General features: G+C 42.3%; 1 protein-coding gene across 1 annotated transcript in view; it reads right to left on the bottom strand.

The window, feature by feature from the left end:
- Window positions 1–6,764: 6,764 nt before the first annotated feature.
- Window positions 6,765–25,051, bottom strand: part of MTAP (methylthioadenosine phosphorylase) — a 39,401-nt gene continuing 21,114 nt past the window's right edge. The window contains exons 5-8 of the mRNA XM_082782615.1: window positions 23,643–23,745; window positions 20,159–20,398; window positions 18,649–18,771; window positions 6,765–8,915 (exon numbers count right to left, since the gene is read on the bottom strand). Of these exons, the coding sequence (XP_082638741.1) occupies window positions 8,877–8,915; window positions 18,649–18,771; window positions 20,159–20,398; window positions 23,643–23,745 (505 nt within the window). The 3' untranslated portion in view covers window positions 6,765–8,876. The remainder of the gene's footprint in view (window positions 8,916–18,648; window positions 18,772–20,158; window positions 20,399–23,642; window positions 23,746–25,051) is intronic.

Genomic DNA, 25,051 nt, shown 5'->3' with positions numbered 1-25,051 from the left:
TGTTTTGAGTACCGATACAAATATGAACATCTGATGTCATGTGCCCCGTGTACCGGTGTAGAGAGAGACTTACGGATGTTGTTAGTGTATTAGTGGGAAAGGTTAGCTAAGTGAAAATGAGATATGAGTAGGCAAGCTTGTTTTAGCAAGATAGATCGATGTAAGGCTGCACAGAAGAGTGATTTAGAGGAAACAGAAAAAGGAGAAGGTTAAATCTACTGGTCTGCCCTGTGGTCTAGTTTGTACCACATCTGAGGCTGTGATACTGCATTGGCATCTGTACGCTATTACACTGCTAACATGCACCCTGGAGGATGCTCTGAGCAAAATGAACAGAGATCACCTCAGAGAGAGAGGGGCTTTAGAAGTTGAGGATAACTGTGGTAAACTGGGGTCAGACACAATAGCAACCCCATGGCCAAAGGGAGCAGACATTCCTGGTTCAGGTAACCATGGTGTACTGGCCTGGAACACAGACAAGGGCTGTTTGGGTCTGAATGCTACTGAGCCCAGAAGTAGAGGTGTGGTTTTACTTCAGTGGGCAGCTGAGTTCCACCATGGCCACTCTCTCACTCCCCCTTTTCAAAGGGAAAGGGGAGAAAATACAATGCAAAGGGCTCAAGGGTTGAGATAAGGATGGAGAGATCACTCAACAATTATTGTGACAGACAAAACAGACTCAGAGTAGGGAGACAGTAAGATTTATTGTCTATTACTAACAAGCTAGAGAAGTGAGAATCAAAGGAAAGAAACCAAAAATGACTTCCAACCCATCCACCCTCTTCCACCTCTTCTCCCTGACTGGTGTAGGGGAAAGGGGAAATGGGGGAACAGGGGTTGTGGTCAGCCTATGGTACTTCGTCTCTACAACTCCTTCTTGGTCCCCCTCTGCCCCTGCTCCACGTGGGGTCCCTCCCACGGGATGCTGTCCTTCCTGAACTGAGCCTGAGGGGGCTGCCCACAGGCAGCAGCTCTTCAAGCACTGCTCCCACACGGCTCCGTCCCACGGGGTCCATCCATCCATCCATCCCCCAAGAGCAAACTGCTCCAGCATGGGTCCCCCACGGGTGGGCGGCAGCTCCCCCCAGACCCCCTGCTCCTGCGTGGGCTCCTCTCCACGGGCTGCAGCTCTGGCCCAGGGCCTGCTCCTGCGGGGGCTCTCCATGGGCCGCAGCCTCCTCCAGGCCACATCTACCTGCTCCACCAGGGGCTCCTCCATGGGCTGCAGCATGGAGATCTGCTCCATGTGGGACCCATGGGCTGCAGGGGGACAGCCTGCTCCACCAGGGATCTCACCACAGACCGCAAGAGATATCTGCTCTGGCACCCGGAGCACCTCTCCTCCTCCTTCACTGACCTTGTTGCCTGTAAGTCTGTTTCTCATTTCTCTCGCCCAGCTGCTGTGAAGCAATGTTTTCTTTCCCTTTTTCTTTTTCTTTTTCTTTTTCTTTTTCTTTTTCTTTTTCTTTTTCTTTTTCTTTTTCTTTTTCTTTTTCTTTTTCTTTTTCTTTTTCTTTTTCTTTTTCTTTTTCTTTTTCTTTCTCTTTCTCTTTCTCTTTCTCTTTCCCTTTCCCTTTCCCTTTCCCTTTCCCTTTCCCTTTCCCTTTCCCTTTCCCTTTCCCTTTCCCTTTCCCTTTCCCTTTCCCTTTCCCTTTCCCTTTCCCTTTCCCTTTCCCTTTCCCTTTCCCTTTCTTCTTCTCCTTCTCCTTCTCCTTCTCCTTCTCCTTCTCCTTCTCCTTCTCCTTCTCCTTCTCCTTCTCCTTCTCCTTCTCCTTCTCCTTCTCCTTCTCCTTCTCCTTCTCCTTCTCCTTCTCCTTCTCCTTCTCCTTCTCCTTCTCCTTCTCCTTCTCCTTCTCCTTCTCCTTCTCCTTCTCCTTCTCCTTCTCCTTCTCCTTCTTCTTCTTCTTCTTCTTCTTCTTCTTCTTCTTCTTCTTCTTCTTCTTCTTCTTCTTCTTCTTCTTCTTCTTCTTCTTCTTCTTCTTCTTCTTCTTCTTCTTCTTCTTCTTCTTCTTCTTCTTCTTCTTCTTCTTCTTCTTCTTCTTCTTCTTCTTCTTCTTCTTCTTCTTCTTCTTCTTCTTCTTCTTCTTCTTCTTCTTCTTTTTCTTTTCCCTTTCTTCAATATGCTCTCACACAGGCTCAAACAACGTAGCGTATTGGCTTGGCTCTGGTCAGCAGCAGGGCCCTTATCTAACATGGGGCAGTGTCTAGATTCTTCTCACAGAAGCCACCCCTATGGCCCCCTACTACCAACACCTTGCCATGTAAACTCACTACAAGAGCTCTCCTCAGTCAAAATGGAAGGAGATCTGCTGCCTGACATGTTGTTACTTGCATATTGATCTCACTCCTCAGTGACAGTTCTCCATGTTGTGTGCATGGATCTGGACAGTTCATTTATTTCCATGCTCTGGCATTTCCTTTGGTGCCCAGTGAAAATTTTTACAAGGAATCAATTGGCTAATGATCCTTCCTAGTCCTTAGCTAATACTTGCACTTCTCCTGCATCGTGCAACTGTGCTATTTACAATTATTCACTTCTGTTCAGTCTTGCCTCCCTATACATGGGGAAAAAAAAGTTATGATTTCAGTTATTTATTTCTAAAACACCCACTGCTTCCCAGATGCATTTCCATATATCCCCAAGAAAAATGATGTAAGAGAAACAGACCCGTTCTTCAGCAGGTCCTGTGTGCTGCTGTCCAGGGATGATCTCCTTCTGCCTAAAGCCATACAAATCAGTGAGTTAATTTAGGCCAATTTCACTGAATAATAAGTAGGTTTGAAACACATATGGTTAAAACTTCATTAGCTAAAACTTCAACAGGCTTTGCACAGTTATAAGCTATCTTGCATGAGATGTGCAATTTAGAGAAGCTGTTTCATTTCCTTTGGATCTTACAATTTAGGTACCTGTGGTAAACATTTGTTGTTTAAATGAGGCTTTAAAATATAACACACCGGGAAACATGCATATAGAAACCAATCAGATCCTGAAAGTTCCTGCTGAAGAAGCATTTTTTTTTTTTAAACAGACAGTATTTGTTACATGAGGTGTGAGTATAAAACTGCAAGTATATACTAGTTCATTGGTAACATGAGGAAAACATAACATTACTGTAAGAGGAGCAGTGGCAGCAGACACCCTTGAGATGTGTTCATTTTGGAGTCTGAACTTTTTGAAGATGACAACAGGCAAGAAGTAATTTTCCAAGAACTTCAAGCTATTTGTTAAGACTGATTTGTTGCTAAGATATAGTGGCAGTGTGTTATCATAGAATCACAGAATAGAAGGGGTTCAAAGGGACCTCGAAAGATCATTGGGCCCAATCTCTCTGCCAAAGCAGGTTCCTTAGAGCAGGTTGCCCAGGTAGGCATCCAGATGGGCCTTAAATATCTCCAGAGAAGGAGACTCCACAGCCTCCCTGGGCAGCCTGTTCCAGTGCTCCGTCACCCTCACCGTGAAGAAGTTCTTTCGCATGTTGGTGCGGAACTGCCTGGGCTCCATCTTGTGACCACTACTCCTTGTCCTGGTCACAAGATAGAGCACAGGAAGTTACGTACTAGATGAAGTCAGCCCAAATCTGATGAATAATAATTGTAAAAAATAAAACTGGCACGGAGCATGGAAAACAAACAAACAAACAAACAAACATGGCAGTCAAATGGAAGAGAGGTAATTTCCAACAATGAAGTCTTCTGCATGTCACTGCCTCTTTTTTACCAGAGACAGTTTAGGAACTGCCACAGTTCTCTGCTAGAATGTTTACTTGGTGTTAATAATACAGTACCTTAAATTTGTGTCTTCTTCTGCACCATACCTATTTCCTACCACAAAGCACTTATAAGTGCTTAGAAATAAATTAAAATTGGTTATATTGCTATCTTTATATAATTAAGCACTACCCAAGTTCCTCTCACCAGTTATCATCTTCATGGTGTAATCTGATGAATAAACATGTTCCCACATAATTCAAGGAGTATGAAATGTATGAAACTTTGCAAAAACACGTTGCATACTAGCACCATGGTACTGACATTCTGTGTATTAATTCTGCAGGAGACACCTTCAAATACCATGCTTGTGTTGACAGGGCAAATATGTATAGTCTATCCTTGCTGTGAAGGCAAGAAATTTATAGTGAAAAGGTAACATTAACCATGGACCTGCCCTGAACAAGTGTCCTGCAATACCGTAAGTACTCAGTATACTAAACAAGAAAATTAATGCCATGATTATATGTCACTATGGAATTTTAAAAATCAAGAGATTGAAAACAGAATCCAAGAAACAGCATTTTCTTAGAGCATCAGAGCATGAACTTTATGGCTCCAAACCATTTCACTAAGTGGCTAAAATAATACAGCAATGAAAATTACTGTTAAGGTCAGACAGCTGATTTGGCTAGATACTATAAACAGCAAAAGGAATGTTGCATTTGTAGCCTTCTCCCTGTCAAGCTTCAAGGTCTGGCACCTGCAGTTTAAGTCGTTTAAAAAACAGACCAGGAAATATGGCAAATTGATTAATCTATTTTCCCCAGTATCTTAAAAGCACCTACATGTATACTATTTTTGCTAGGGAGGAAAGTGTCCATCTATAAAGGGCTTCACAGGAAGAGTGGCTATCTAACAGAACATGACTAACAAGGTAAATGTTAGCAAGCTAACTGCCCGAACCCCTTTTTTTTAAAAAAAAAAAAAATATTTATTTATTTTGGGTATGTTTTTTGTTTATTTTTCAATGTTATTAGGAGAATTAGTGACAAGAGATGAGGAAAAGGCTGAGGTGCTTAATGCCGCCTTTGCCTCAGTCTTTAGTGGCAAGACCAGTTGTTCTCTGGATACCGAGTCCCCTGAGCTGGTGGAAGGGGATGGGGAGCAGATTGTGGCCCTCACAATCCACAAGGGAATGGTTGGTGACCTGCTACTCCACTTAGATGTATGCAAGTCAATGGGGCCGGATGCAATCCACCTGAGGGTACTGAGAGAACTGGCAGAAGAACTGGCCAAGCCACTTATCATCATTTATCAGCAGTCCTGGCTATCAGGCAGGGGAGGTCCCAGTTGACTGGCAGCTAGCAAATGTGATGCCCATCTACAAGAAGGGCTGGGAAACTACAGGCCTGTCAGTCCGACCTCAGTGCCAGGGAAGCTCATGGAGCAGGTTATCTTGAGTGTCATCATGCGGCACTTGCAGGGCAACCAGGTGATCAGACCCAGTCAGCATGGATTTATGAAAGGCAGGTCCTGCTTGACGAACCTGATCTCCTTCTATGACAAAGTGATGTGCTTAGTGGATGAGGGGAAGGCTGTGGATGTGGTTTACCTTGATTTCAGTAAGGCTTTTGACACTGTTTCCCACAGCATTCTCCTCAAGAAACTGGCTGGTCTTGGCTTGGACTGCTGTATGCTTTGTTGGGTTAGAAACTGGCTGGATAGCCGGGCCCAAAGAGTTGTGGTGAATGGAGTTAAATCCAGTCAGAAGACAGACACTAGTGGCATCCCCCAGGGCTCAGTACTAGGGCCAGTTCTCTTCAATATCTTTTATCAATGATCTGGATGAGGGGATCGAGTGCACCCTCAGTAAGTTTGCAGACGACACCAAGCTATGCGCGTGTGTCGATCTGCTCGAGGGTAGGAAGGCTCTGCAGGAGGATCTGGATAGGCTGCACTGATGGGCTGACTGGGCATACCAACTGTATGAAGTTCAATAAGGCCAAGTGCCGGGTCCTGCACCTGGGGCACAACAACCCCAAGCAGAGCTACAGGCTGGGAGAAGAGTGGTTAGAGAGCTGCCAGGCAGAGAAGGACCTGGGAGTGATGGTTGACAGTCAGCTAATATGAGCCAGCAGTGTGCTCAGGTGGTCAAGTTGGCCAACAGCATCCTGGCTTGCATAAGAAACAGTGTGGCCAGCAGGGCTGGGGAAGTGATTGTCCCCTTGTACTTGGCTCTGGTGAGGCTGCACCTTGAGTACTGTGTTCAGTTTTGGGCCCCTTGCTACAGGAACGACATTGAGGTGCTCGAGAGAGCCCAGAGAAGGGCAACAAGGCTGGTGAGGGGTCTGGAGAACAAGTCTTATGAGGAGCGGCTGAGGGATTGTTTAGCCTGGAGAAGATGAGGCTCAGGGGTGACCTTATCACTCTCTATAGGTACCTTAAAGCAGGCTGTAGCAAAGTTCTCCCACGTGCCTGGTGACAGGACGAAGGAGAATGGGCTAAAATTGCGCCAGGTGAGGTTTAGGTTGGATATTAGGAAAAACTTCTTTACTGAAAGGGTTGTTAGGCATTGGAATAGGCTGCCCGGGGAAGTGGTTGAGTCAACATCCCTGGAGGTATTTAGAAGATATTTAAATGTAGGGCTTAGTGATATGGTTTAGCAGAGGACTTGTTGGCGTTAGGTCAGAGGTTGGACTAGGTGATCTTGGAGGTTTCCCAACCTAAATGATTCTGTGACTATTAGGAGAATCTGTACCTTTCATGTTTCTGTTTTTTTCCTTGCTTAGCTTGTTTTGCATTCTGATCCACTTTTGTTTCAGTGATACTTGATGTTTCATGGATGTAGAATCTTAAGTTCTAAGCAGCACAATATATTCAAAGTTGTACAGTATGTTCCAAAATTACTGTAAATAAGCGGTGTTTACAAAGTATCACAACTTGTTCCATGAAGGGCAAGTCAGTGCTAGACAAGCAAAATTCACACTGGATGACTAGAAGTATGTATACAGAAAAAAATAAATCAATTTTCCACACTGTTCAGAGAAGGATATGTTTGTTTTATTTTTTTGACAAGAATCAGCAGGTTATTTTATTGAAGCCAAACTGTTTTAATAAATGCATACATTCAAAGCACTCAAGTACATTCATCATTTAAAATAGAAACTAAAGCCAGGGTTGTTCAGGTCAGTGAAGCAGCAAAAGGCCAGCACAGTGTTCAGGCCCTTGGCAGCGAAGTACCTTTCTATATAGTTCTGTAAATCACATAACTGCATCTTCAGGCACAAATTTGGCATAGGCATTTGCTAACACTTTTGTAATAAGACTGCTCATTCATGACACAACTGCAGCTGTGAAAGAACCATGATGATGATGATGATGATGATGATGATTATTGTGGATGCCCCATCCCTGAAAATGTTCAAGGCCAGGCTGGATGGGGCTTTGAGCAACCTGGAAGGCGTCCCTGCCCATGGCAGGAAGGGTGGAACTGGATTATCATTTGTCGTGTTAAGGGGTGTAGCTGATTAACTGTTACGGGCCCGGATGGATTCAGAGTACTGAACCAGTCGGACATTCACCAAAAACACGTTAACCGTCTGGGGGTCCGTTCAGACAGTCACTATCAACGCATTAACTGTCCGGGGGTCTGGTTAGATTCAGAACACTGAACTATCACGGATAACCACCCTCACCCTCGTTGCACTTAATGAGAGCTATCACAATGCAATCAAGTATGGTTTATTACAGCAACAGATAATCAGGTTCTTTTGGATTGCCAGCGATAGTGACTGTCTGCAAAAGCAAGCTAGTATGCATGAAATACACAGGTGTTACAGGTGTTAAAGGTATTACAGATGTTACAGGTGTTACAGGTGTTACAGGTGTGCAGCCTAGAAATAAATGCGTAAAAAGGATCAAAGACTCTATAGAGATTTATAAGCAAGTATTCAGATCTCACCCAAAGGCATCCCAATGGGGGGGAAGAGAGGCTCAGCCCGTCGACTGATCCCAGGAGTCAGGAGGTCCTAAGGATGTTGTATTTCCTCGGGATGGTATCTCCCCTGACGGTGGTATCTTCCCTGACATCCCCTTTCTCTTGGGCCAATTTATATTATTTTCTATCTTTTAGGTGGAGCTTGAGTGGCTCTAGTCAAGCATATCTTAGTTATGATTGGTGTAAAGTTTTCCCGTCTCCGTTTAAAGTAATAGGCTCCGAGAAATTCAGGGCGCATGCTCAGTGAGCGGTGGTCGCACCTTGGAGGCGGGTAGCTTTTGGGATGCAGGTGTGTTTTGGTATTATAATTATATTATAATGAGCAAAAAGTACAGTAGGGTACAGCATTTGTCAAAACATGACAGGTCTTTGGCTCAGGGTGGCAAAAAGTGCAGCTTTGTGCACAAGAACAATCGAGGCCCCACCTGATTACAGAGCCTAGCCATGGTGTCTCCACTCTACACTCCGTGCTGTTCCTTAGGGCTAGCACACCAAGTTTCCCCAGCGCGATAGCATCTAAGGTTGGAAGCCTAGGGAACGCTCAGGTAATGCAGTTATGCCCTACCCTGAAAACCTCTTCAATGCTGTACCTTTTCCTTAAAAATGCGAATGTTAGTTTTATTTTTCTAGTTTCTTCAGGCAATTACACCACATCATTAAGGGCCCTTCCAACTCAAACCATTCGGTGATTCCTACTATTAAACTGTTTCTTCTAGCACACAAACAAAAAAACTGCGTATCAAAAATACTGAAATAAAAATATGGATAATGTATAAAAATAGTATAATTTTATTATGAAATTACATACTAATTTTTCTGGTTTGTTTCTGAAATGAATGGTAACCAGTATCCCCATCAGATGAAACAATAAGATGCAGAAATAGCAAAGCAAATACCATACTTGTGAATCTGCTTTCTACTGTCCAATGAAATGATATAGTACAGGTATTCCAAGTTTAAAACATACTCAAAACCTAACTTTCACTATTTTGTAGATTACTAAGCATGACCAAGATTACAAAAGCTGTCTTATACATTGTAATTGGTCAATGTTTACACCATTCTTTCATACTTTTCATGGTATTCGAAGATATTATCCCCTCTGGAAATTTGGAAGTAGTCCACTCTTCTTTGTGAGGACTCAAACTTCAGTCCATCCAGGCTGTTACTGCTTTGGCAGAATGACTGAACACTGCACAGTTGTCTGAAATACAAAATCAAAGTAAATGAGTATCTCCTCTGATAGGTTTACTTTCAGTGTAAAGGCAGGCTACATAGCTTCCATTCAGCTTGCAAACAGGTGTACCCCTTTCCATATGTGTAGCATCTCCAACTTCCCCAAACACCATAGATGTTAAAAGAATTTTGAGGGTTCAAGAACTTGTCACTACAGCTTTATGTAGCTGTATGTAACGTGCACATTGGTATTGAGAACCAATGATCATACTGTAGAAACACAAGACTAAAATTAAGGTTTTTAGGCTTGCAGGCTACAAATTAAAAAATGTGCAGCTTTTGTTTTTCATCTACATACATTGCATTCGTATAAAGCTCTTCATAAATGTCATCAGAATGCTCTGAAAGTGAAGTTCCCTAACAAGATGATATTTTACATGGTTGGTTCATCAACAATTTTCAAGTAGAGCTATCAAGAACAGAAAACCTTTCTCTAAAGGTGCATTGATTGGGAGTGAATTAAATGTTCATGATATGCAGAGACAGGCAACTTTGACATCAGCCACATTCAACAGTAGGACCTGATAAACTTTTAAACTTCAGTTTTCTTGAGAGGTCCTTAGCCTGCAAGGGCCACAGTACACAAACTGATCCAACTACAGTTAAGTGAACTCTCAATTAATTTACTTTCCACCTTATTCACCTGAGCCAATTCACTCTAGTCATATAAGTAGGCTCACCGATTGGGAGTTTTTTTGGGAAAGAAAATTAGTCAAGAACATCCTTAAGATCAGAGCTCGAGATACATACATTATGAATGTAGGTATCAATCATAAACTAGAAAAAATGACTGAAAAAGCTAACTTTTATGCCATTTGACTTGCCAGGTACCAAACATATTATAGTCCAAGTACGTCAAAGATGAAGTGTGCTGAAATATGTCTATGTATACCTTGCCCAGTCTAAACCATCCTATAGTATTTACAGCTCTCTTATCTGAATAGACCATTCCCTCTTATCAGAGAGCTCTGACAAACATCATTTCACAAAGGCTGGTACAGTAGTTTAAAAAAGGCAGGCAATATCTGCAGGATTCCTCAAATAGTCATTAAGTTCACCTGAGGAGCATTCACAGAAGATCTGATGCCCTACTATAAGCTGATTTTCTTACACATAAATAGTAAAAAAAATCAGTTACAACATGAAGTTCATTTTACCATTTCAGCACAGATTCTCTTCCAAACCTCAAGGGTATGAATCCTATCACAATAAAAGTACAAAGCTCAATTCACAGTTGTGAGCTAAGAATCTTTTCAACAAGTCAGTTTTTCTCTCTCACCAATACTTTTCCCAACAAAGATAATAAGAATCTATTATACTAGTTCCATTTGGAAAGTGTCTGTTGTTACAAATTTGTTTACTTCATTCAGTAGTAAGCCCATATTTTCCTTGATCAGCTTTTGAAATCATACAATGGCTGAAGATGTTCTAGTTTTCTTTGATGTCCCTTCGAAGTGTCAATTACAGGCAAGATTTCATTTCCCTCAAACCATCTGTATATGCCTTGCTTCTGGATTTCTCCTTTCTTTCTGGTCTTGCTTCTGGATTTCTCCTTTGTAGCTTGGTCTTGCTTCCAATTTTTGAATTCTGCATTTTTGCACTGGAGCTCTGTTCCCTGTTTCCTGATTGGTCTCTGTTTGGATCACTCTTACACTTGGAGAATGCTGACCTTAAAGATCTGCTAGCCTTCCAGAGCTCTTTGCCTCTTCAGAGCTGCCTCCCATGAGGTGCTACCTACTTGTTTACTCGTTAAACAAGTATGCTCACCTCAAGTTCAGCATCTGTGCTCTGCTATTTGCCTTCTTTGTTTCCACAGGATCTTGAACTCCATGATTTTGTGGGCATTACAGCAGTAACCGCCAATGATTATCATCTTACTATACAAATATTTTCAGTGACCAGAAGATCCAACTGTGCATACAGTCACAGAGTGGTTAAGGTTGGAAGGAGATCATCCAGTCCAACCCCCTGCCAAGCAGGGTTACCTAGAGCATGATGCACATGATCACATCTAGGGGGGTTTTGAATATCTCCAGAGAAGGAAACTCCACAGCCTCTCTGGGCAACCCATTCCAGTGCTCTGTCACCCTCACAGTAAAAAAGTTCCTCCCTCATATTCAGCCAGAACATCCAGTGCTTCAGTTTGTGCTCGTTGCCTCTTGTCCTGTCACTGGGCACCACTGAAAATAGTCCGGTTCCATCCTCTTGACACTCTGCCTTCAGATAATCATATACATTGATAAGATCTCTCTGTCTTCTCGTCTCCAAGCTAAACAGGCCCAGCTTTCAGCCTCTCCTTGTATGACAGATGCTCCAGTCCTCTAATCAGCTTGGTAGCCCTGTGCTGGACTTACACCAGTAGCTTCATGCCCCTCTTGTACTGGGGAGCCCAGAATTGGACACAATACTCTAGGTGTGGCCTCACCAGGGCTGAGCAGAGAAGGAGGATCACCTCCCTTCACCTGCTGGCAACACTCTTCTCATTGCACCTCAGGATACCATTGGCCTTCTTGGCCACAAGGGCACATTGCTGACTCATGGTCAGTGTGCTGTCCTCCAGGACACCCAGGTTCCTCTCTACACAGCTGCTCTCCAGCACGTCAGCCCCCAGCATGTACTGGTGCTTGGGGTTATTCCTCCTTAGGTGCAGGACCCTGAACTTGCCCTTGTTCTATTTCATGAGGTTTCTCATCACCCATCTCTCCAGGCTGTCCAGGTCCCTCTGAATGGCAGCACAGTTCTCTGGGGTATCAGCCACTCCTCCCAGCTTTGGGTCATCAGCAAACTTGCTGAGGGTGCACTCTGTTCCATCATCCAGGGCACTGATGAATAAATCAAACAAGATTGGACCAAGTACCGACCCCCTGCATTGCGGACTAAACCCTCTGAACTCAGCCTTCTAGCCACTCCTCAATCCACTTCACTGTCCACTCATCTATCTTGCACTTCCTGAGCTTGTCCACAAGGATGTTATGGGAGACAGTGTCAAAAGCCTTGCTGCAGCCAAGGTAGACAACATCCACTGCTGTCCCTGCATCTACCAAGCCAGTCACCCCATTACAGAAGGCTATCAGATTGGTTAAGTACGATTTCCCCTTGGTGAATCCATGCTGACTATTCCCAATCACCTTTTTATCCTCCACATGCTTGGAGATGACTTCCAAGATGAGCTGTTCCATCACCTTTCCAGGGATGAGGTGAGGCTGACTGGCCTGTAGTTGCCTGGATCCTCCTTCTTGTCCTTTTTGAAGACTGGCATGACACTGGCTTTCTTCCAGTCCTCAGGCACCTCTCCTGTTCGTCATGACCTTTCAAACGTTGATGGAGAGTGCACCCGTGGGTGCCTTCCATGGGGGCCCATGGATTTGTGGATGTCAAGTCTGCTTAAATGATCTCTGACACAATCCTCCTCAACCAACGGGAATTCCTCCTTTCTCTAGACTTCCTCTTTTGTCTCTAGGGCCTGGGATTCTTGAGGGCTGGTCTTAGCGGTGAAGGCCGAAGCAAAGGAGGCATTCTGCAACTCTGCCTTCTCTGTATCCTTCATTGCCAGGGCACCACCCCATTCAGCAGCAGGCCCAACATTTTCCCATCTTCCTTTTACTACTGATGGATGTGAAGAAGCTCTTCTTGTTGCTCTTGCCATCCCTTGCCAGATTTAAAATCAAATGGACCTTGGGCTTCCTTGTCACATCCCTGCATACTTTGACAATGTCCCTATATTTCTCCCAAGTGGCCTGTCCCTTTTCCCACATGCTCTATACTTTCTTCTTGTGTTTGAGGTTTGCCAGGAGCTCCTTTTCCATCCATGCAGGTCTTCTGCCCCCTTTGCTGGCATTCTTACTCATAGGGATGCATCGATCTTGAGCTTGAAGGAAGTGATGTTTGAATACCGACCAGCTCTTTTGGACTCCCTTTCCTTCCAGGGCCCTCACCCATGGGATTCTTCCAAATAGGTCCCTAAGAGGCCAAAGTTTGCTCTCCTGAAGTCCAGGGTTGTGATCCTACTTTTTGCCCTGCTTCTCCCTTGCAAGATCCTGAACTCCAGCATCTCATGGTCACTCAAGCCATGGCTGCCCTAACCTTCATATCTCCAGCCAGACCTTCTTTGTTAATACAAGGTCCAGCAGCACACCTCTCCTTGTTGGCTCCTCCACCAGCTGTGTCAAAAAGTTATCACTGCTCTGCAGGAACCTCCTGGACTGTTTTTGCCAAGCTGTGTGGTCTTTCCAGCAGATATCAGGGTGGTTGAAGTCCCCCATAAGAACCAGGGCCTGTGATTGTGAGGGTACTTCCAGCTGTCTGTAGAAGGCTTCATCTACCTCCTCTTCTTGATCAGGTGGCCTGTAGCAAAAACTCACAATAGTATCAGCCATGGTAGCCTGTCCTCTAATCCTTACCCATAAGCTCTCAACTCTCTCTTCAACCACCCCTAGGCAGAGCTTCATGCATTCCAGTTGCTCTCTCACATAAAGTACAACTCCACCACCTCACCTTCCTGGCCTGCCTTTCCTAAAAAGCACATAGGCCTCCATGACAACAGTCCAGTCATACAAGCTGTTCATCACTCATCACAAATTTCCCCGACACCAGTCAGACATGTGGACTATTGGGATGATCTGTGTTTCCTGATCAATGACAGAAACACAATGCGATCACACCTGTTCTGAAAGAGTAAGGGCTTTGTATGCTGACTGTGTCTCAGCTGGGAAGATAGTGTGCATACAGAAAAGTTTACTTCAAGTTTTTTTTTCAAAGTCATGTAACCTGAGCCTGGAGAATGGTCTCCTTTTACAGCAACATGGCCACAAAATACTGGCCTAAAGATGTGTTGGTAGTTAAAAAATGCTAACATTCATATTAGGCTTAAACTAATTGGCATACCACAGGCAAAAAGACACAACATAGAATGGATGGCAAGCAGCCTAACCATGAGCAGGAAAACAGCCCTTGAACTTCCTTGCTTCAACATCCAGGGTTTCCTGAAATGCCACTGTGAGCTTCAGAGGTGACACCTCCATGTGCTTGTATGGTTAAGTAGGAAACACACCTCTTGGGAAAGAGGCAAGTAATGCAGCTGGGCAAGGAGCCTTGCAACACCTTTGCACCTGTCTGGTGAAGTCTCTCCAGTCACAGTAGCCAGATTACAGAGGTCAGAAAGGAAAAGTTTTATCCACGCAGAATTTTATGGTTTTACATGCTTCCCCAAACACTAGAAAGAGACACCAGCAAATGCCTGTTTGAGATACCCAGCTGCAGCCTGAGTGTAAGCTGGCAGGGTTTCTCTTGGTAACTGACTGCTGAGTACAAGCTTGCACAGTTCACAAGGCACACACAAGGTGCTGCCTTTAAGCATTGGGAAAAGGTACCTGTGAAAATGTTCAAAAAACCCTCATCAGCTGACCTTTAAAGCTGCCAGAACAAAATCCACATAACATTTTGCATCAACAAAAATAAGATATGTTTAACTTAATGGCTCAACTACATACTCACAATGAGGCACAAACATCTCTCTCTCTTTGCTGTATCAAGTAATTGCCTCTCTCCTTATCCACAAACATGGAAACACAGGACCAGCCCTGCATCTACCACTATTTAACGTCTCAGAGAGATTGCTAGCCTTTCCAGCCCTTCCTAAAAAATAAAATTAAAGCAACACTTCCAAACCTCAGACTTTCCTGCCACTTGTCCACACTGCTTTGTCCTATTAAAGCAGAAACAGTATGACTCTTACTCTCCTGACATCAGATCTCAACCCCTACTGCCAATACCTAGTTCCTGTTTCCAATACTTTTAGTACCTTCAGACCAACTTCCTTTCTCAGTATATTATCACTCAAACCAAGCCACTACCAGCAAAGAGCATAAACACATAAGAATTGCCAAGTCAAAGTGAAACTATCTCAAAAGTCATCACTAATACTAGGTAGCAGCAGACACTTAAGAGAAGGAGCCTAAGAAGCAACATTAGAAAGAAGTGCTCCATCCTCTTCATGTATCATGTTTTCTTTCAGAAAATAGTAGTTCAAAAGCTGCAGAAAGCAATTGAATTGGTGTTTTAAACAGTTGACAATGAAATGGTAGAAGAGTATGGGAACCTTACACACTTGGTGTCAGTTCTTTCCAGCCACTTGCTCTTTCATTCCCTATGAAGAATCGAGACAATCATACAAACAGAAGCAACAAGACACTATTTCACTGTTTATTCAAGTACACCTTCCAGATTTGGAGTTAGATCCCTCAGTACCTTTGCAGCATTATTTATTTGGGAAAGTTCATGAAATCCGGGTCCTACCTGACCAACCTCATCTCCTTCTGTAACTGCTTGGGGGATGAGGGAAAGGCTGTTGACGTAGTCTACCTAGACTTCAGCACAGCCTTTGACTCAATCTTCCACAGTTTCTCTCTGGGAGAAACTGTCAGCCCATGGCTTGGACAGGTACACTCCTTGCTAGGCTAAAAACTGGCTGGACAGCCAGGCCCAAAGAGTAGTGGTGAATGGAGTTAAATCCAGCTGGTGACCAGTCATGAGCGGTGTTCCCCAGGGGTCGGTGTTGGGGTCCACTCTCTATCTATCTTTACTGATGATTTGGATGAGGGAATTGAGTGCTCCCTCAGTAAGTTTGTAGATGACAACAAACTGGGGGGAAGTGTCGATCTGCCGGAGGGTAGGGAGGCCCTGCAGAGGGATCTGGACAGGATAGGTCAATGGGCAGAGGCCAATGGGATGAGGTTCAACATGGCTAAGTGCCAGGTCATGCACTTTTGCCACAAAAACCCCATGCAACACCACAGGCTTGCGGCAGAGTGGCTGGAAAGCTATGCAGAGGAAAAAGATTTGGCATTGGGGGTGTTGGTTGATGCTCGCCTGCACATGAGCTGGTAGCATGCCCAGGTGGCCAAGAAGGCCAACAGCATCCTGGCTTGTGTCAGGAATAGTGTAGCCAGCAGGAGCAGGGAGGTGATCGTCCTCCTGTACTCTGCTCTGGTGAGGTCACACCTTGAGTCCTGTGTTCAGTTTTGGGCCCCTCACTACAAGAAGGACATCGAGGCCCTGAAACGTGTCGAGAGAAGGGTAAGGGCTTGGAAGCCAAGTCCTATGAGGAGTTGCTGAGGGAACTGGGGTTGTTCAGTCTGTAGAAGAGGAGGCTCAGGGGAGACCTTATAGCTCTCCACAACTACCTGAAAGGAGGTTGTGGGGAGCTGGGGGTTGGCCTCATCTCACAGATAACCAGTGATAGGACAAGAAAGAATGGCCTCAAGGTGTGCCAGGGGAGGTTCACATTGGAAATTAGGAGACATTTATTCTCAGAAACAGCAGTCAGGCATTGAAACAGGTTGCCCAGAGAGGTGGTGGAGTCACTGTCTCTGGGGGTGTTCAAGTAAAGTCTGGATGTGGCGCTTAGGGACATAGTTTAGTGGGTTATAGTGCTGGTAGGGGGATAGTTGGACCAGATGATTTTGGAGGTCTTTTCCAACCTTTATGATTCTATGATTCTATAAGGTCCTTGCACACCACCATGAATAAAATAGCTGAGGTATATCTAGCACATTTTTTAAAGTAGTTGCCAGAGGATTTTTTTTTTTTTTACAGCTAGTATTTAACAAAAAATGTAGTTAAGTCCTCTGAAAATGCTTTGTGTGGATTAGAAGGGAGAAGGAATACTGGTACTGCTGCCTCCCTTTTCCATTTATGCCACAACTTCCCAAAGACTGCACAGAGGAAGGGGAAAATGTTGTTGCCTCTCACAGATGTGTAGAGGGGACATGAAAAACAACTAATAGCTATTCCTGATAACTGGAACTTAAGTGAGGAGAAGTTGAAAACGTAATCCAAAGTCACTCATTTCAGGGTTTGGGGTTGAAATTCCATGAATCTGACCTGTTCAAGTATGCTTACAAGAATCTGCAGGGAATTTAACTTAGTAAGTCTTTCTTTTAGGACATGGACTAAACCACATATGAGAATCACTGACAAGAGAACCAGACCAGAAATGAAACAAATTTTTATACCCATCAAAAGACACTGAAGATTTTGACAGCACAGACAATTCTGTTGATAGTTGAGTTTCAGGGAACACTTTCAGGTACACATGGACATGTCTGGTTTTGTCTTTCTTACTTGTTTAAGTTTCCGTAAACATAGTAATTTTTAGAAAAGAGAAAGAAAGAACCTTTAAGTGGAAAGAGCATCAGAGATTGGACTCCTTTGTTTCCCCAACAGGCTTCCTCCTTTTCAGAATGCTGCTTCCACTAACACCTCTTTCTGGCACACTTCTGTACTCTCTCTCACATTCCAATTCTCTTTCGCTCTCTCACACACCATCCCAATGTAATCCTCAGTTCATCTCATGCTACACACACTTGGACTGTCAGAAGTAGCTATTTGTCACAAGAACCTTAAGAAGTTGGACAGACATCCAAACAATTTTAACATTGTTCCCTTCCTCTATCCTGTAGACAGAAAGGAATCTCAAGTACTCCCGTGAAACTGTGGCAATGTTAAAAAAACATAAAAGGAAACTCTAGTCTCAGAAAAAAATCTGCCTAAGAAATCCATCACTAAGGTATTATTGAATAATATTATTTTCCATTCTTTTTTTCATGCTCTTTGGATCTGAAAGCATGTGGGTGAATCCAGTTCTAATAATTTCAATCTGGCTATTACACATATTTTGTAACAAACTCCTCACATTATACACGTTAAAGAGAACACAATGTTTTTGATTCATTTCAGTCTTCAACACTTGGTCTTCCATTGTTCCAGGACTTAATCTATAGCTGAGCAGATGTAAAGGTTTCTCAGCAGTATACTCGCCAAAATTTTTATCTTACCTGTGTGTCCTGGTTTCGGCTAGGATTGAGTTAATTTTTCTACTAGTATCTGGTATGGTGCTGTGTTTTGGATTTAGGATGAGAACAATGCTGGTAACACACCTATGTTTTAATTGTTGCAGAGCAGTGGTTACACGAAGCCAACGACTTTTCAGCTTCTTGCTCTGTCCTGCCAGTGGGCAGGCTAGGGGTACAGCAGGAGCTGGGAGGGGACAGAACCAGGACAGCTGACCCAAACTGGCCAAAGGGGTATTCCATACCATCTGATGTCATGCTGAACAATTAATATGGGGGAGCTGGCCGGGGCAGGGGGACCGGCTGCTTGGGGATAGGCTGGGTATCGGTCAGTAGGTGGTGAGCAATTGCATCGTGCATCACTTGTTTTGTAAACATTATTATTAGTAGTACTATTATCATTATTATTTTCCTTTCTTTTCTATCCTAATAAACTGTTTCTGTCTCAATCCACAGGCTTTCCTTTTGATTTTTTCCCTTTGATTTTCTCCCCCATTTCATGGGGGATGAAGGCAGGGGGAGTGAATGGCTGTGTGGTGCTTAGCTGCTGGTTGGGTTAAACCAGTACACTGTGCTGTGAAGCGTATACTTCAGTGTCCATATATAGATGTCTTTAATCTTTTTACCTTTCATAACTCTTGCCATGAAAATGAAGCTAAAATTGAATTTTTGCAGCAAAGTTTGTAAAACTCTTAATGAATATATTTGTCCATCTTGAATAGATTTGGTTTGTTAAAGCACCTAGTTAAAAAAATTATGATTTAATCAGAAACATTTTACAGCATACACCTACATGACTTGTACATATGCATACGCTGCCCCAGTACAAACTGGCCTTATATGTGTACTTACTTTCAAGGTGTGCAGGGTGTCTGTCCATTCCATGGAGCCTATCAGAGGTATAGCACTAAGGAGTATGCTAGTAGCCTTATTTGCATTCTCTTTCAGCGTCTTTAAAACTTTATCCACTGAAACCTACAAATGAAATTGAACTGAGTGGTAATTCATTTTTTATGGCACACATTTAAATGCTCCAACTAAATTTATTCAACTAATCCAGCTCTAAGTGAAAAGGTGAAGCACAGACAAAAACACAGTATGTATTTTAAAATGTCATGATCATTTTAGCTGCTAAAACTTCTTTCCTCTGGGAGTGTACGTTTGATTGTATGTTATAGCTTGGTCCTATGAACTTCATACTCAAAAAAAATGTTGGTTGAGCTTTTAATTTGAACACATTACAAGTAAAGTCACTAGAGAAAAAACATATTGCTTTCTAGGCGTATTTATGAATCATAATAAACTAAAACTAACACATCTGGATAAAGTGATAACCTAAAAAAATAAGAAAAAGCAAAAGCTAAGTAAAACAAGTAATTATTAAATCTCTGTGGAATTTGCAGAGAAGTCACCAGTTCTGTTCTCCCTGTGTTACAGGGAACTTGAAGTAAAATGTCACAGAGGGCTCTTTATTATAGCACAGTACAGATGTGTGTATTAATTTTACCAAAGACTTGATACTTTTTTTTTGTGTACTGATGAATATTAGAGGATAAAAAATATTTTGGATAGTCAGAAATTCAATTTAATAATAATAAATGTTCTATGTGTGCTAAGCTGTATCTGATACTAAGTAGTTTTATATTATGGAAGCGTATGCCTCAGGAACTGCTGGCTCCACAAAAATCTATGTCATCTCTATTTACTAGTGTTTTTGCAGCAGTGCTCAGTCCATGTTCAAACAGTGCTGCAGAAAAATGGAGGCAAGATTCAGAATGCATCTGAGAAATTAGAAGTAGTTTAAGTGATACTGTACAGGGGTGTGGGAAAGAATTTATTTGTATACATAAAAATCGAGAGAGAAGTTTTCCAGTTACTTAGGCAAATTATCAGGTGTCCAACTAAATTGGCTCTGTTGTATCATGCAGTAAAGTTCTGCTGTTCCTTTCTATGATGACTATGATTTAACAGGCTATTTGTGGAAGCTTTTCACTGGTAGTTTGGCCCAAGTGTATTCCACAAGAAAAAGAACTAAAGAAGACATAACCTTTTGCAAAGAGTTGCAAAAGAAAAAACACCAGACAGATTACAAGAGACAATCTCACACTAACTTCATACATACAGCCCCCTTGATTCAGACACAAGGTGCTAAATGGTTTGCTAGCAGTAAGGCGAGTTTATAAAAATGAAGGAGGTAGCAACATCTGTTTCTGTTCTTACTTTACAATTGTTACTCCAGAGTAATTCTTCAACACTAAGTAAAACCAGATTTAATTTAGTATGTGACCTCTGCCAAAAACTACATAAAGGTTCTCATCCAGATCCTTTTGAACAAGACTCAGAGGAAAAAAGTTGCACTCACTGTTTCTTCATGCTCCTTCCAGCAGTCATAATCTGTTGCCATAGCAATACTTGCATAACTCATTCCAGCTTCTTTTGCGAGTATCACTTCAGGCACTGTGGTCATGTTGATAACATCAGCTCCCCAGCTGCGAAACATCAAGCTTTCTGCTCGAGAACTGAAACGTGGGCCTTCAATTGTGATCACTGTCCCCTTAGAATGACATTGCAGCCCAAGCTTCTTTGCAATCTCAATAAGAACCTGCAAAGCATGCCAATATAAGGAAAAGCAAATAATTTCCCTGGTGCACTGCTCTGCATCTCACACACACACACACACAAAAATAAAATCTTATATACAAAAAAATATTACCCTGATACTAAGCAGTATTCACATGGCTACAGCTGTCCAAATGCAACAATTAGTTTCAGTTTTCTCATCCAGCAAGATAAATTAATAGTATTACTAATAAGAATGATATTGGGTTCACCTGATTTTGATTGTATCACTTGGCTTACTGTTTTCAGAGTAGACCAAGGAGATTGGAAAACAGAAACATTCTGTTATATTTATATTTAGTTATATTTAGGCTTTGCTTACTTTAAGAACAGAATCATGAAATGCTACAGGCTTACACCACCAAGCACTGCATTGCCACAGTGTTGGAGTTAAGATGGGGAAAATATGAAATTCACTTTTTGAAAGTTTACAAAACTTTCTAAGTGTATACTTTAAAGAGTACCCTGGGAATCTGAAACTTTTACGTTTTCCCTATTGCTTGTGGCTGAGCTGTACGTGTATATTTTTATTTTTATTTTTTAATAGTCCTTACATTTCCAACAAGGATCACGTACATCATGATGATGAAATCATCATCATGATTTCCATTCTTGGTACATGGCTTGGGAAGCAATAGTTGATACCGTAAGAGTGAGAGCGTACCAGCATGGGTAAATGGGACTAGAAAATCCACAACTGACCTGAGTAGGAAAGTAACAGTAATGACACCTGCTTAAAATGACCATGCAAAGAAAGGCCTTGTCTTCTCAGCATCATGGACTTCTGAAATGTCTGCTGGAGCACACTACCCCACAGCAGATGTGTAGGCAAACTTGCCATCCCCAAAGAGGGTGGGTATGTTTGCAACCCACATATGCTGGGGAAGGGCATTTGTGCATGTAACTGGGTGCATACGCGTAGATGGCCCTAAATGACACTTTTAGGAGATCAGCCACAGAAGGACTTTTAGAAATTTGTATGTATTTATTAACATGCTGTATCTAATATTGTGCCTTATCCCTTATACTGATTCTGAACATATAATTCACTGTTTGCCTGTTAATTATGTGTTATTAATAAATGAATAAAAATCTTCAGCTGTGATTTCACTTAAACAAGAGGAGTTGGGAAGTATTTCCCTGAAATGCTTTATAAAGTTACCACTCCAGTCCTCATAAGATGCTGCTGTTTCTAGAAGTAGTAACAACCAAGGCAGACTATGTTATTCAAAAGCCTGCAATCACAGAAAAGATAAATCACTTTCAGGTTCTCATTTGATTTACATTGTGTAAAAATACAATGGAATTTTCCCACATATTTGCACAAATGCAATTTAATAAAAAGTTTTCAAATGTTTTCATGCAAATTCCTTAATTAGCTTACTACATTAACAGTTTTGGTTTAATTGCTACTGCATTTAGCTATGATAGTCCCCTCAATCAGGGAAAACTGAAATAATTCCAACACTTTTCAGGGACACTTCCTGGAAAAAAAATCAATTCACTTTTATCTGATATTTCCAAACAAAGTCAAAGCATCTCTTTTCAGCCTCTCTAGGAGCTCAAAACAACATTTCTTTAAAACATCTGTTAAGCTGATTAGAATGCACGAGCTAATGAGATAATGATTACATGTGAGACTGGGAAGTACCTAAATGTTTGTTCTCTGAAAAAGTAGCATTTCTCTGCTCTTTTTTTTTTTTTTTTACAAAAATTAATATCTAAAGAGCATTGTTGATAGATACTTAACAATCAGATGAAACCAGCCTTGGTGCACTTTTCCTGCATCCTCAGGAAATGGCTTATATGTATCTACTTATGCTTTCTAAAAAATGAGGAAGAAACAGAATGAAGTATAGCTAATCATTTCAGTAATAACACTGTTTTTAAACCATTACATAAAGTTTACAGTTAGATGTCAATAAAATCCTTGAATCTGTTGTGACATGACATGCTCAAAGTCAGTAAACAACTATACGGCACCTAATCTTTGATAACAGCATGTGGCTAGGCTCTTGCTTCTTGTAAACTACAAATTATTTTGCATAATTTACTGCCTAGTGGAAGAAGGGTATGAATAGTCACATATATAATATATAGCAGTCTGTTTCCTCTTCAGCTTTAAAAATTCTTTACTTCACCTTCATTCCTAGTGCCCTGAAATGTTCCGCTAACAACACTTGGACCTACGGGTTAATATGTCAAATCCACATTGTCCCTTGGCTAATTAACAAAAATAGCTTTTAATGGCAGTGAAGTGAAATGGTGACAAGCAGAATAGCTCAGCAATACAAATATTTGTAGATGCTTAGGGTACAGATTGAGTCACTTGATTCGTAATTCAGTTTTGACCTGTTCATTGTTGTAACTGATGGTACGGAGAGTGAATTTGTTGGATGTACATGACTAATCTTGCAAATACTCCTGTGGCCCTTGAGAATGTAACTCCCTGCAGCTTCTGATCAGAGAATTCCACAATGGCACAAAACACTGAGTTCAATCTTCACCTTTGCTTTTTCTCAGATGTAAGAATACACTGAGAAGGCATATTTAATCAGATACACTCCAGAAGTTTATAAAGGTGTTGAAAAGCAGAGCAGCAGTTCACACTATTCTACGTGTTTTCTAAGCCTGAAAATCTTGAAGTGACTAAATTAAGAGAAGCAAAATTTAAGAACTAAAGGCAAATGTAATTTGGCCAGTTTCTATGTTTAATATCCTTTAAACAAGGCCATTACTCTCTACCATGACTAGCAATGCACAAAAGCACAAATGAAATATTGGTATTTCTGTGAATACTGAAGTATTATTCTTAATTCTCTGTACTGCAAGTATGTAGAGTGTCTTAGCCAAAGACGCTGTTTCATTTAGAATGGAAAGGAAATAATTTCTAATTCTGTCTTCGTATTTAGTCCACACTGTTGCTCTCTTGTCATTTACACAAGAAATAAAGATATTTTGCCCTGCTATTAAGACTCTGGAGAAATCTAGGTTGCCAAGTGTCTTCTTAAAGTGTTTCAAGTACCTACTTTAGATCCTACAAGATCTTTTACTTCCCATACCTTCCAAATTTTACAATTTTCTTTAATATCATGACATATCTGAGAAATAGGAAGAGGAGGAGATTATCTCCATATTCTGATCGTGGGTAATTAGACTACTACACCATACGTAACAAGTATAATAAAAATATAACATTTTAAAATACATCTACAAAATTCACTAACCTCTCTGGTTTTGGTGCAGAATGGCTCTGCCATTGGAATATGACATACTCCTGGAAGAGCGGAACACTGACCATCATACAAAGTATAATGTCTTTTAGTTGTCCTGGAAAAGCAGAAAATATACTCAAGGGAGAAGAACAGAGACAAATGATAATAGGAAACAATAAATTTACAAAAGTCCAAAACCGTAATATTCTTGAAGGGAACAAAAATATCAGTACAATGGCAATCACTCAGTCACCACCTGTAATCAGAGAATCACAGAATCAGGGTAGAAGGGACCTCTGGAGGCCATCTGGTCCAACCCCCTGCTCAAGCAGGGACACCCAGAGCAAGTTGCCCAGGACCTGCTTATCATGAGGGATTTCAACTACCCTGACATTTTCTGGGAGGCCTACTAAGCCAGCCATCCACAGACCAGGAGGTTCCTCCAGAACACTGATGATAACTATCTGATGCAAATGGTGGGCGTGCCAACTAGGAGAGGAGCGCTGCTGGATCTTGTCCTCACTAACAAGGAGTGGTTGGTTGAAGGAGTTAAGGTTAAGGGCAGCCTTGGTTGCACTGACCATGCGATGGTGGAGTTCAGGATCTCATGTGGCATGAACAGAATACCAAGCAGACTTGCAACCCTGGAGTTTAGTAGGATCAACTTTGGCCTTTTCAAGCAATTGCTTAGGGAAATCGCATGGGACAAGGTACTTGAAGGAAAAGGAGCCCAAGATAGCTGGTTAGCTTTCAAGGACTGCTTCTTCCTTGAAGAACAGAGCATCCCAACAGGTAGGAAGTCAGGAAAGGGAGCCAGGAGACCTGCATGCTTCAACAAGGAACTGCTGGGCAAACTCAAGTGGAAGAGGAGAGTCTACAGATCATGGAAGGAGGGGCTGGTCACTTGGGAGCAATATGAGACTGTTGTCAGACACAGGGAGGCAACTAGGAAAGTTAAGGCCTCCTTCGAATTAAACCTCTGCAAGAGGGGTCAGGGACAACAGAAAGGGCTTCTTCAAGTACATTGCAGACCTGTGTGGTCTGGATGATTGGGTAGTGAGGTGGACTGTGAACTGGCTGAAGGGAAGAAGCCAGAGAGTTGTGGTCAATGGGACGGAGTTGAGTTGGAGTCCTGTATCTACTGGAGTTCCTCAGGGGTTGGTACTGGGACCAGTACTATACAGCACATTCATCAGCGACTTGGATGAGGGAATGGAGTGCACTGAGAACAAGTTTGCTGATGACTCTAAACTGAGAGGAAATGCCAGAAGGCTGCTGCCATCCAGTGGGAACTTGATGGGTTGGAGAATTGGGCAAGGAGAAACTTAATGAAATATAAAAAGGGGAAGTGTAGAGTCCTGCATCTGGGCAAGAACAACCCCAGACACTAGTGTAAGTTGAGGACTGCCCTACTGGAGAGC

Source organism: Aythya marila (assembly GCF_965140915.1).
Source record: "Aythya marila genome assembly, chromosome: Z".
Classification (NCBI taxonomy): Eukaryota; Metazoa; Chordata; class Aves; order Anseriformes; family Anatidae; genus Aythya; species Aythya marila.
Note: the sequence above shows the minus strand (reverse complement) of the source record. Positions and strands in the feature narration are given on the sequence as shown.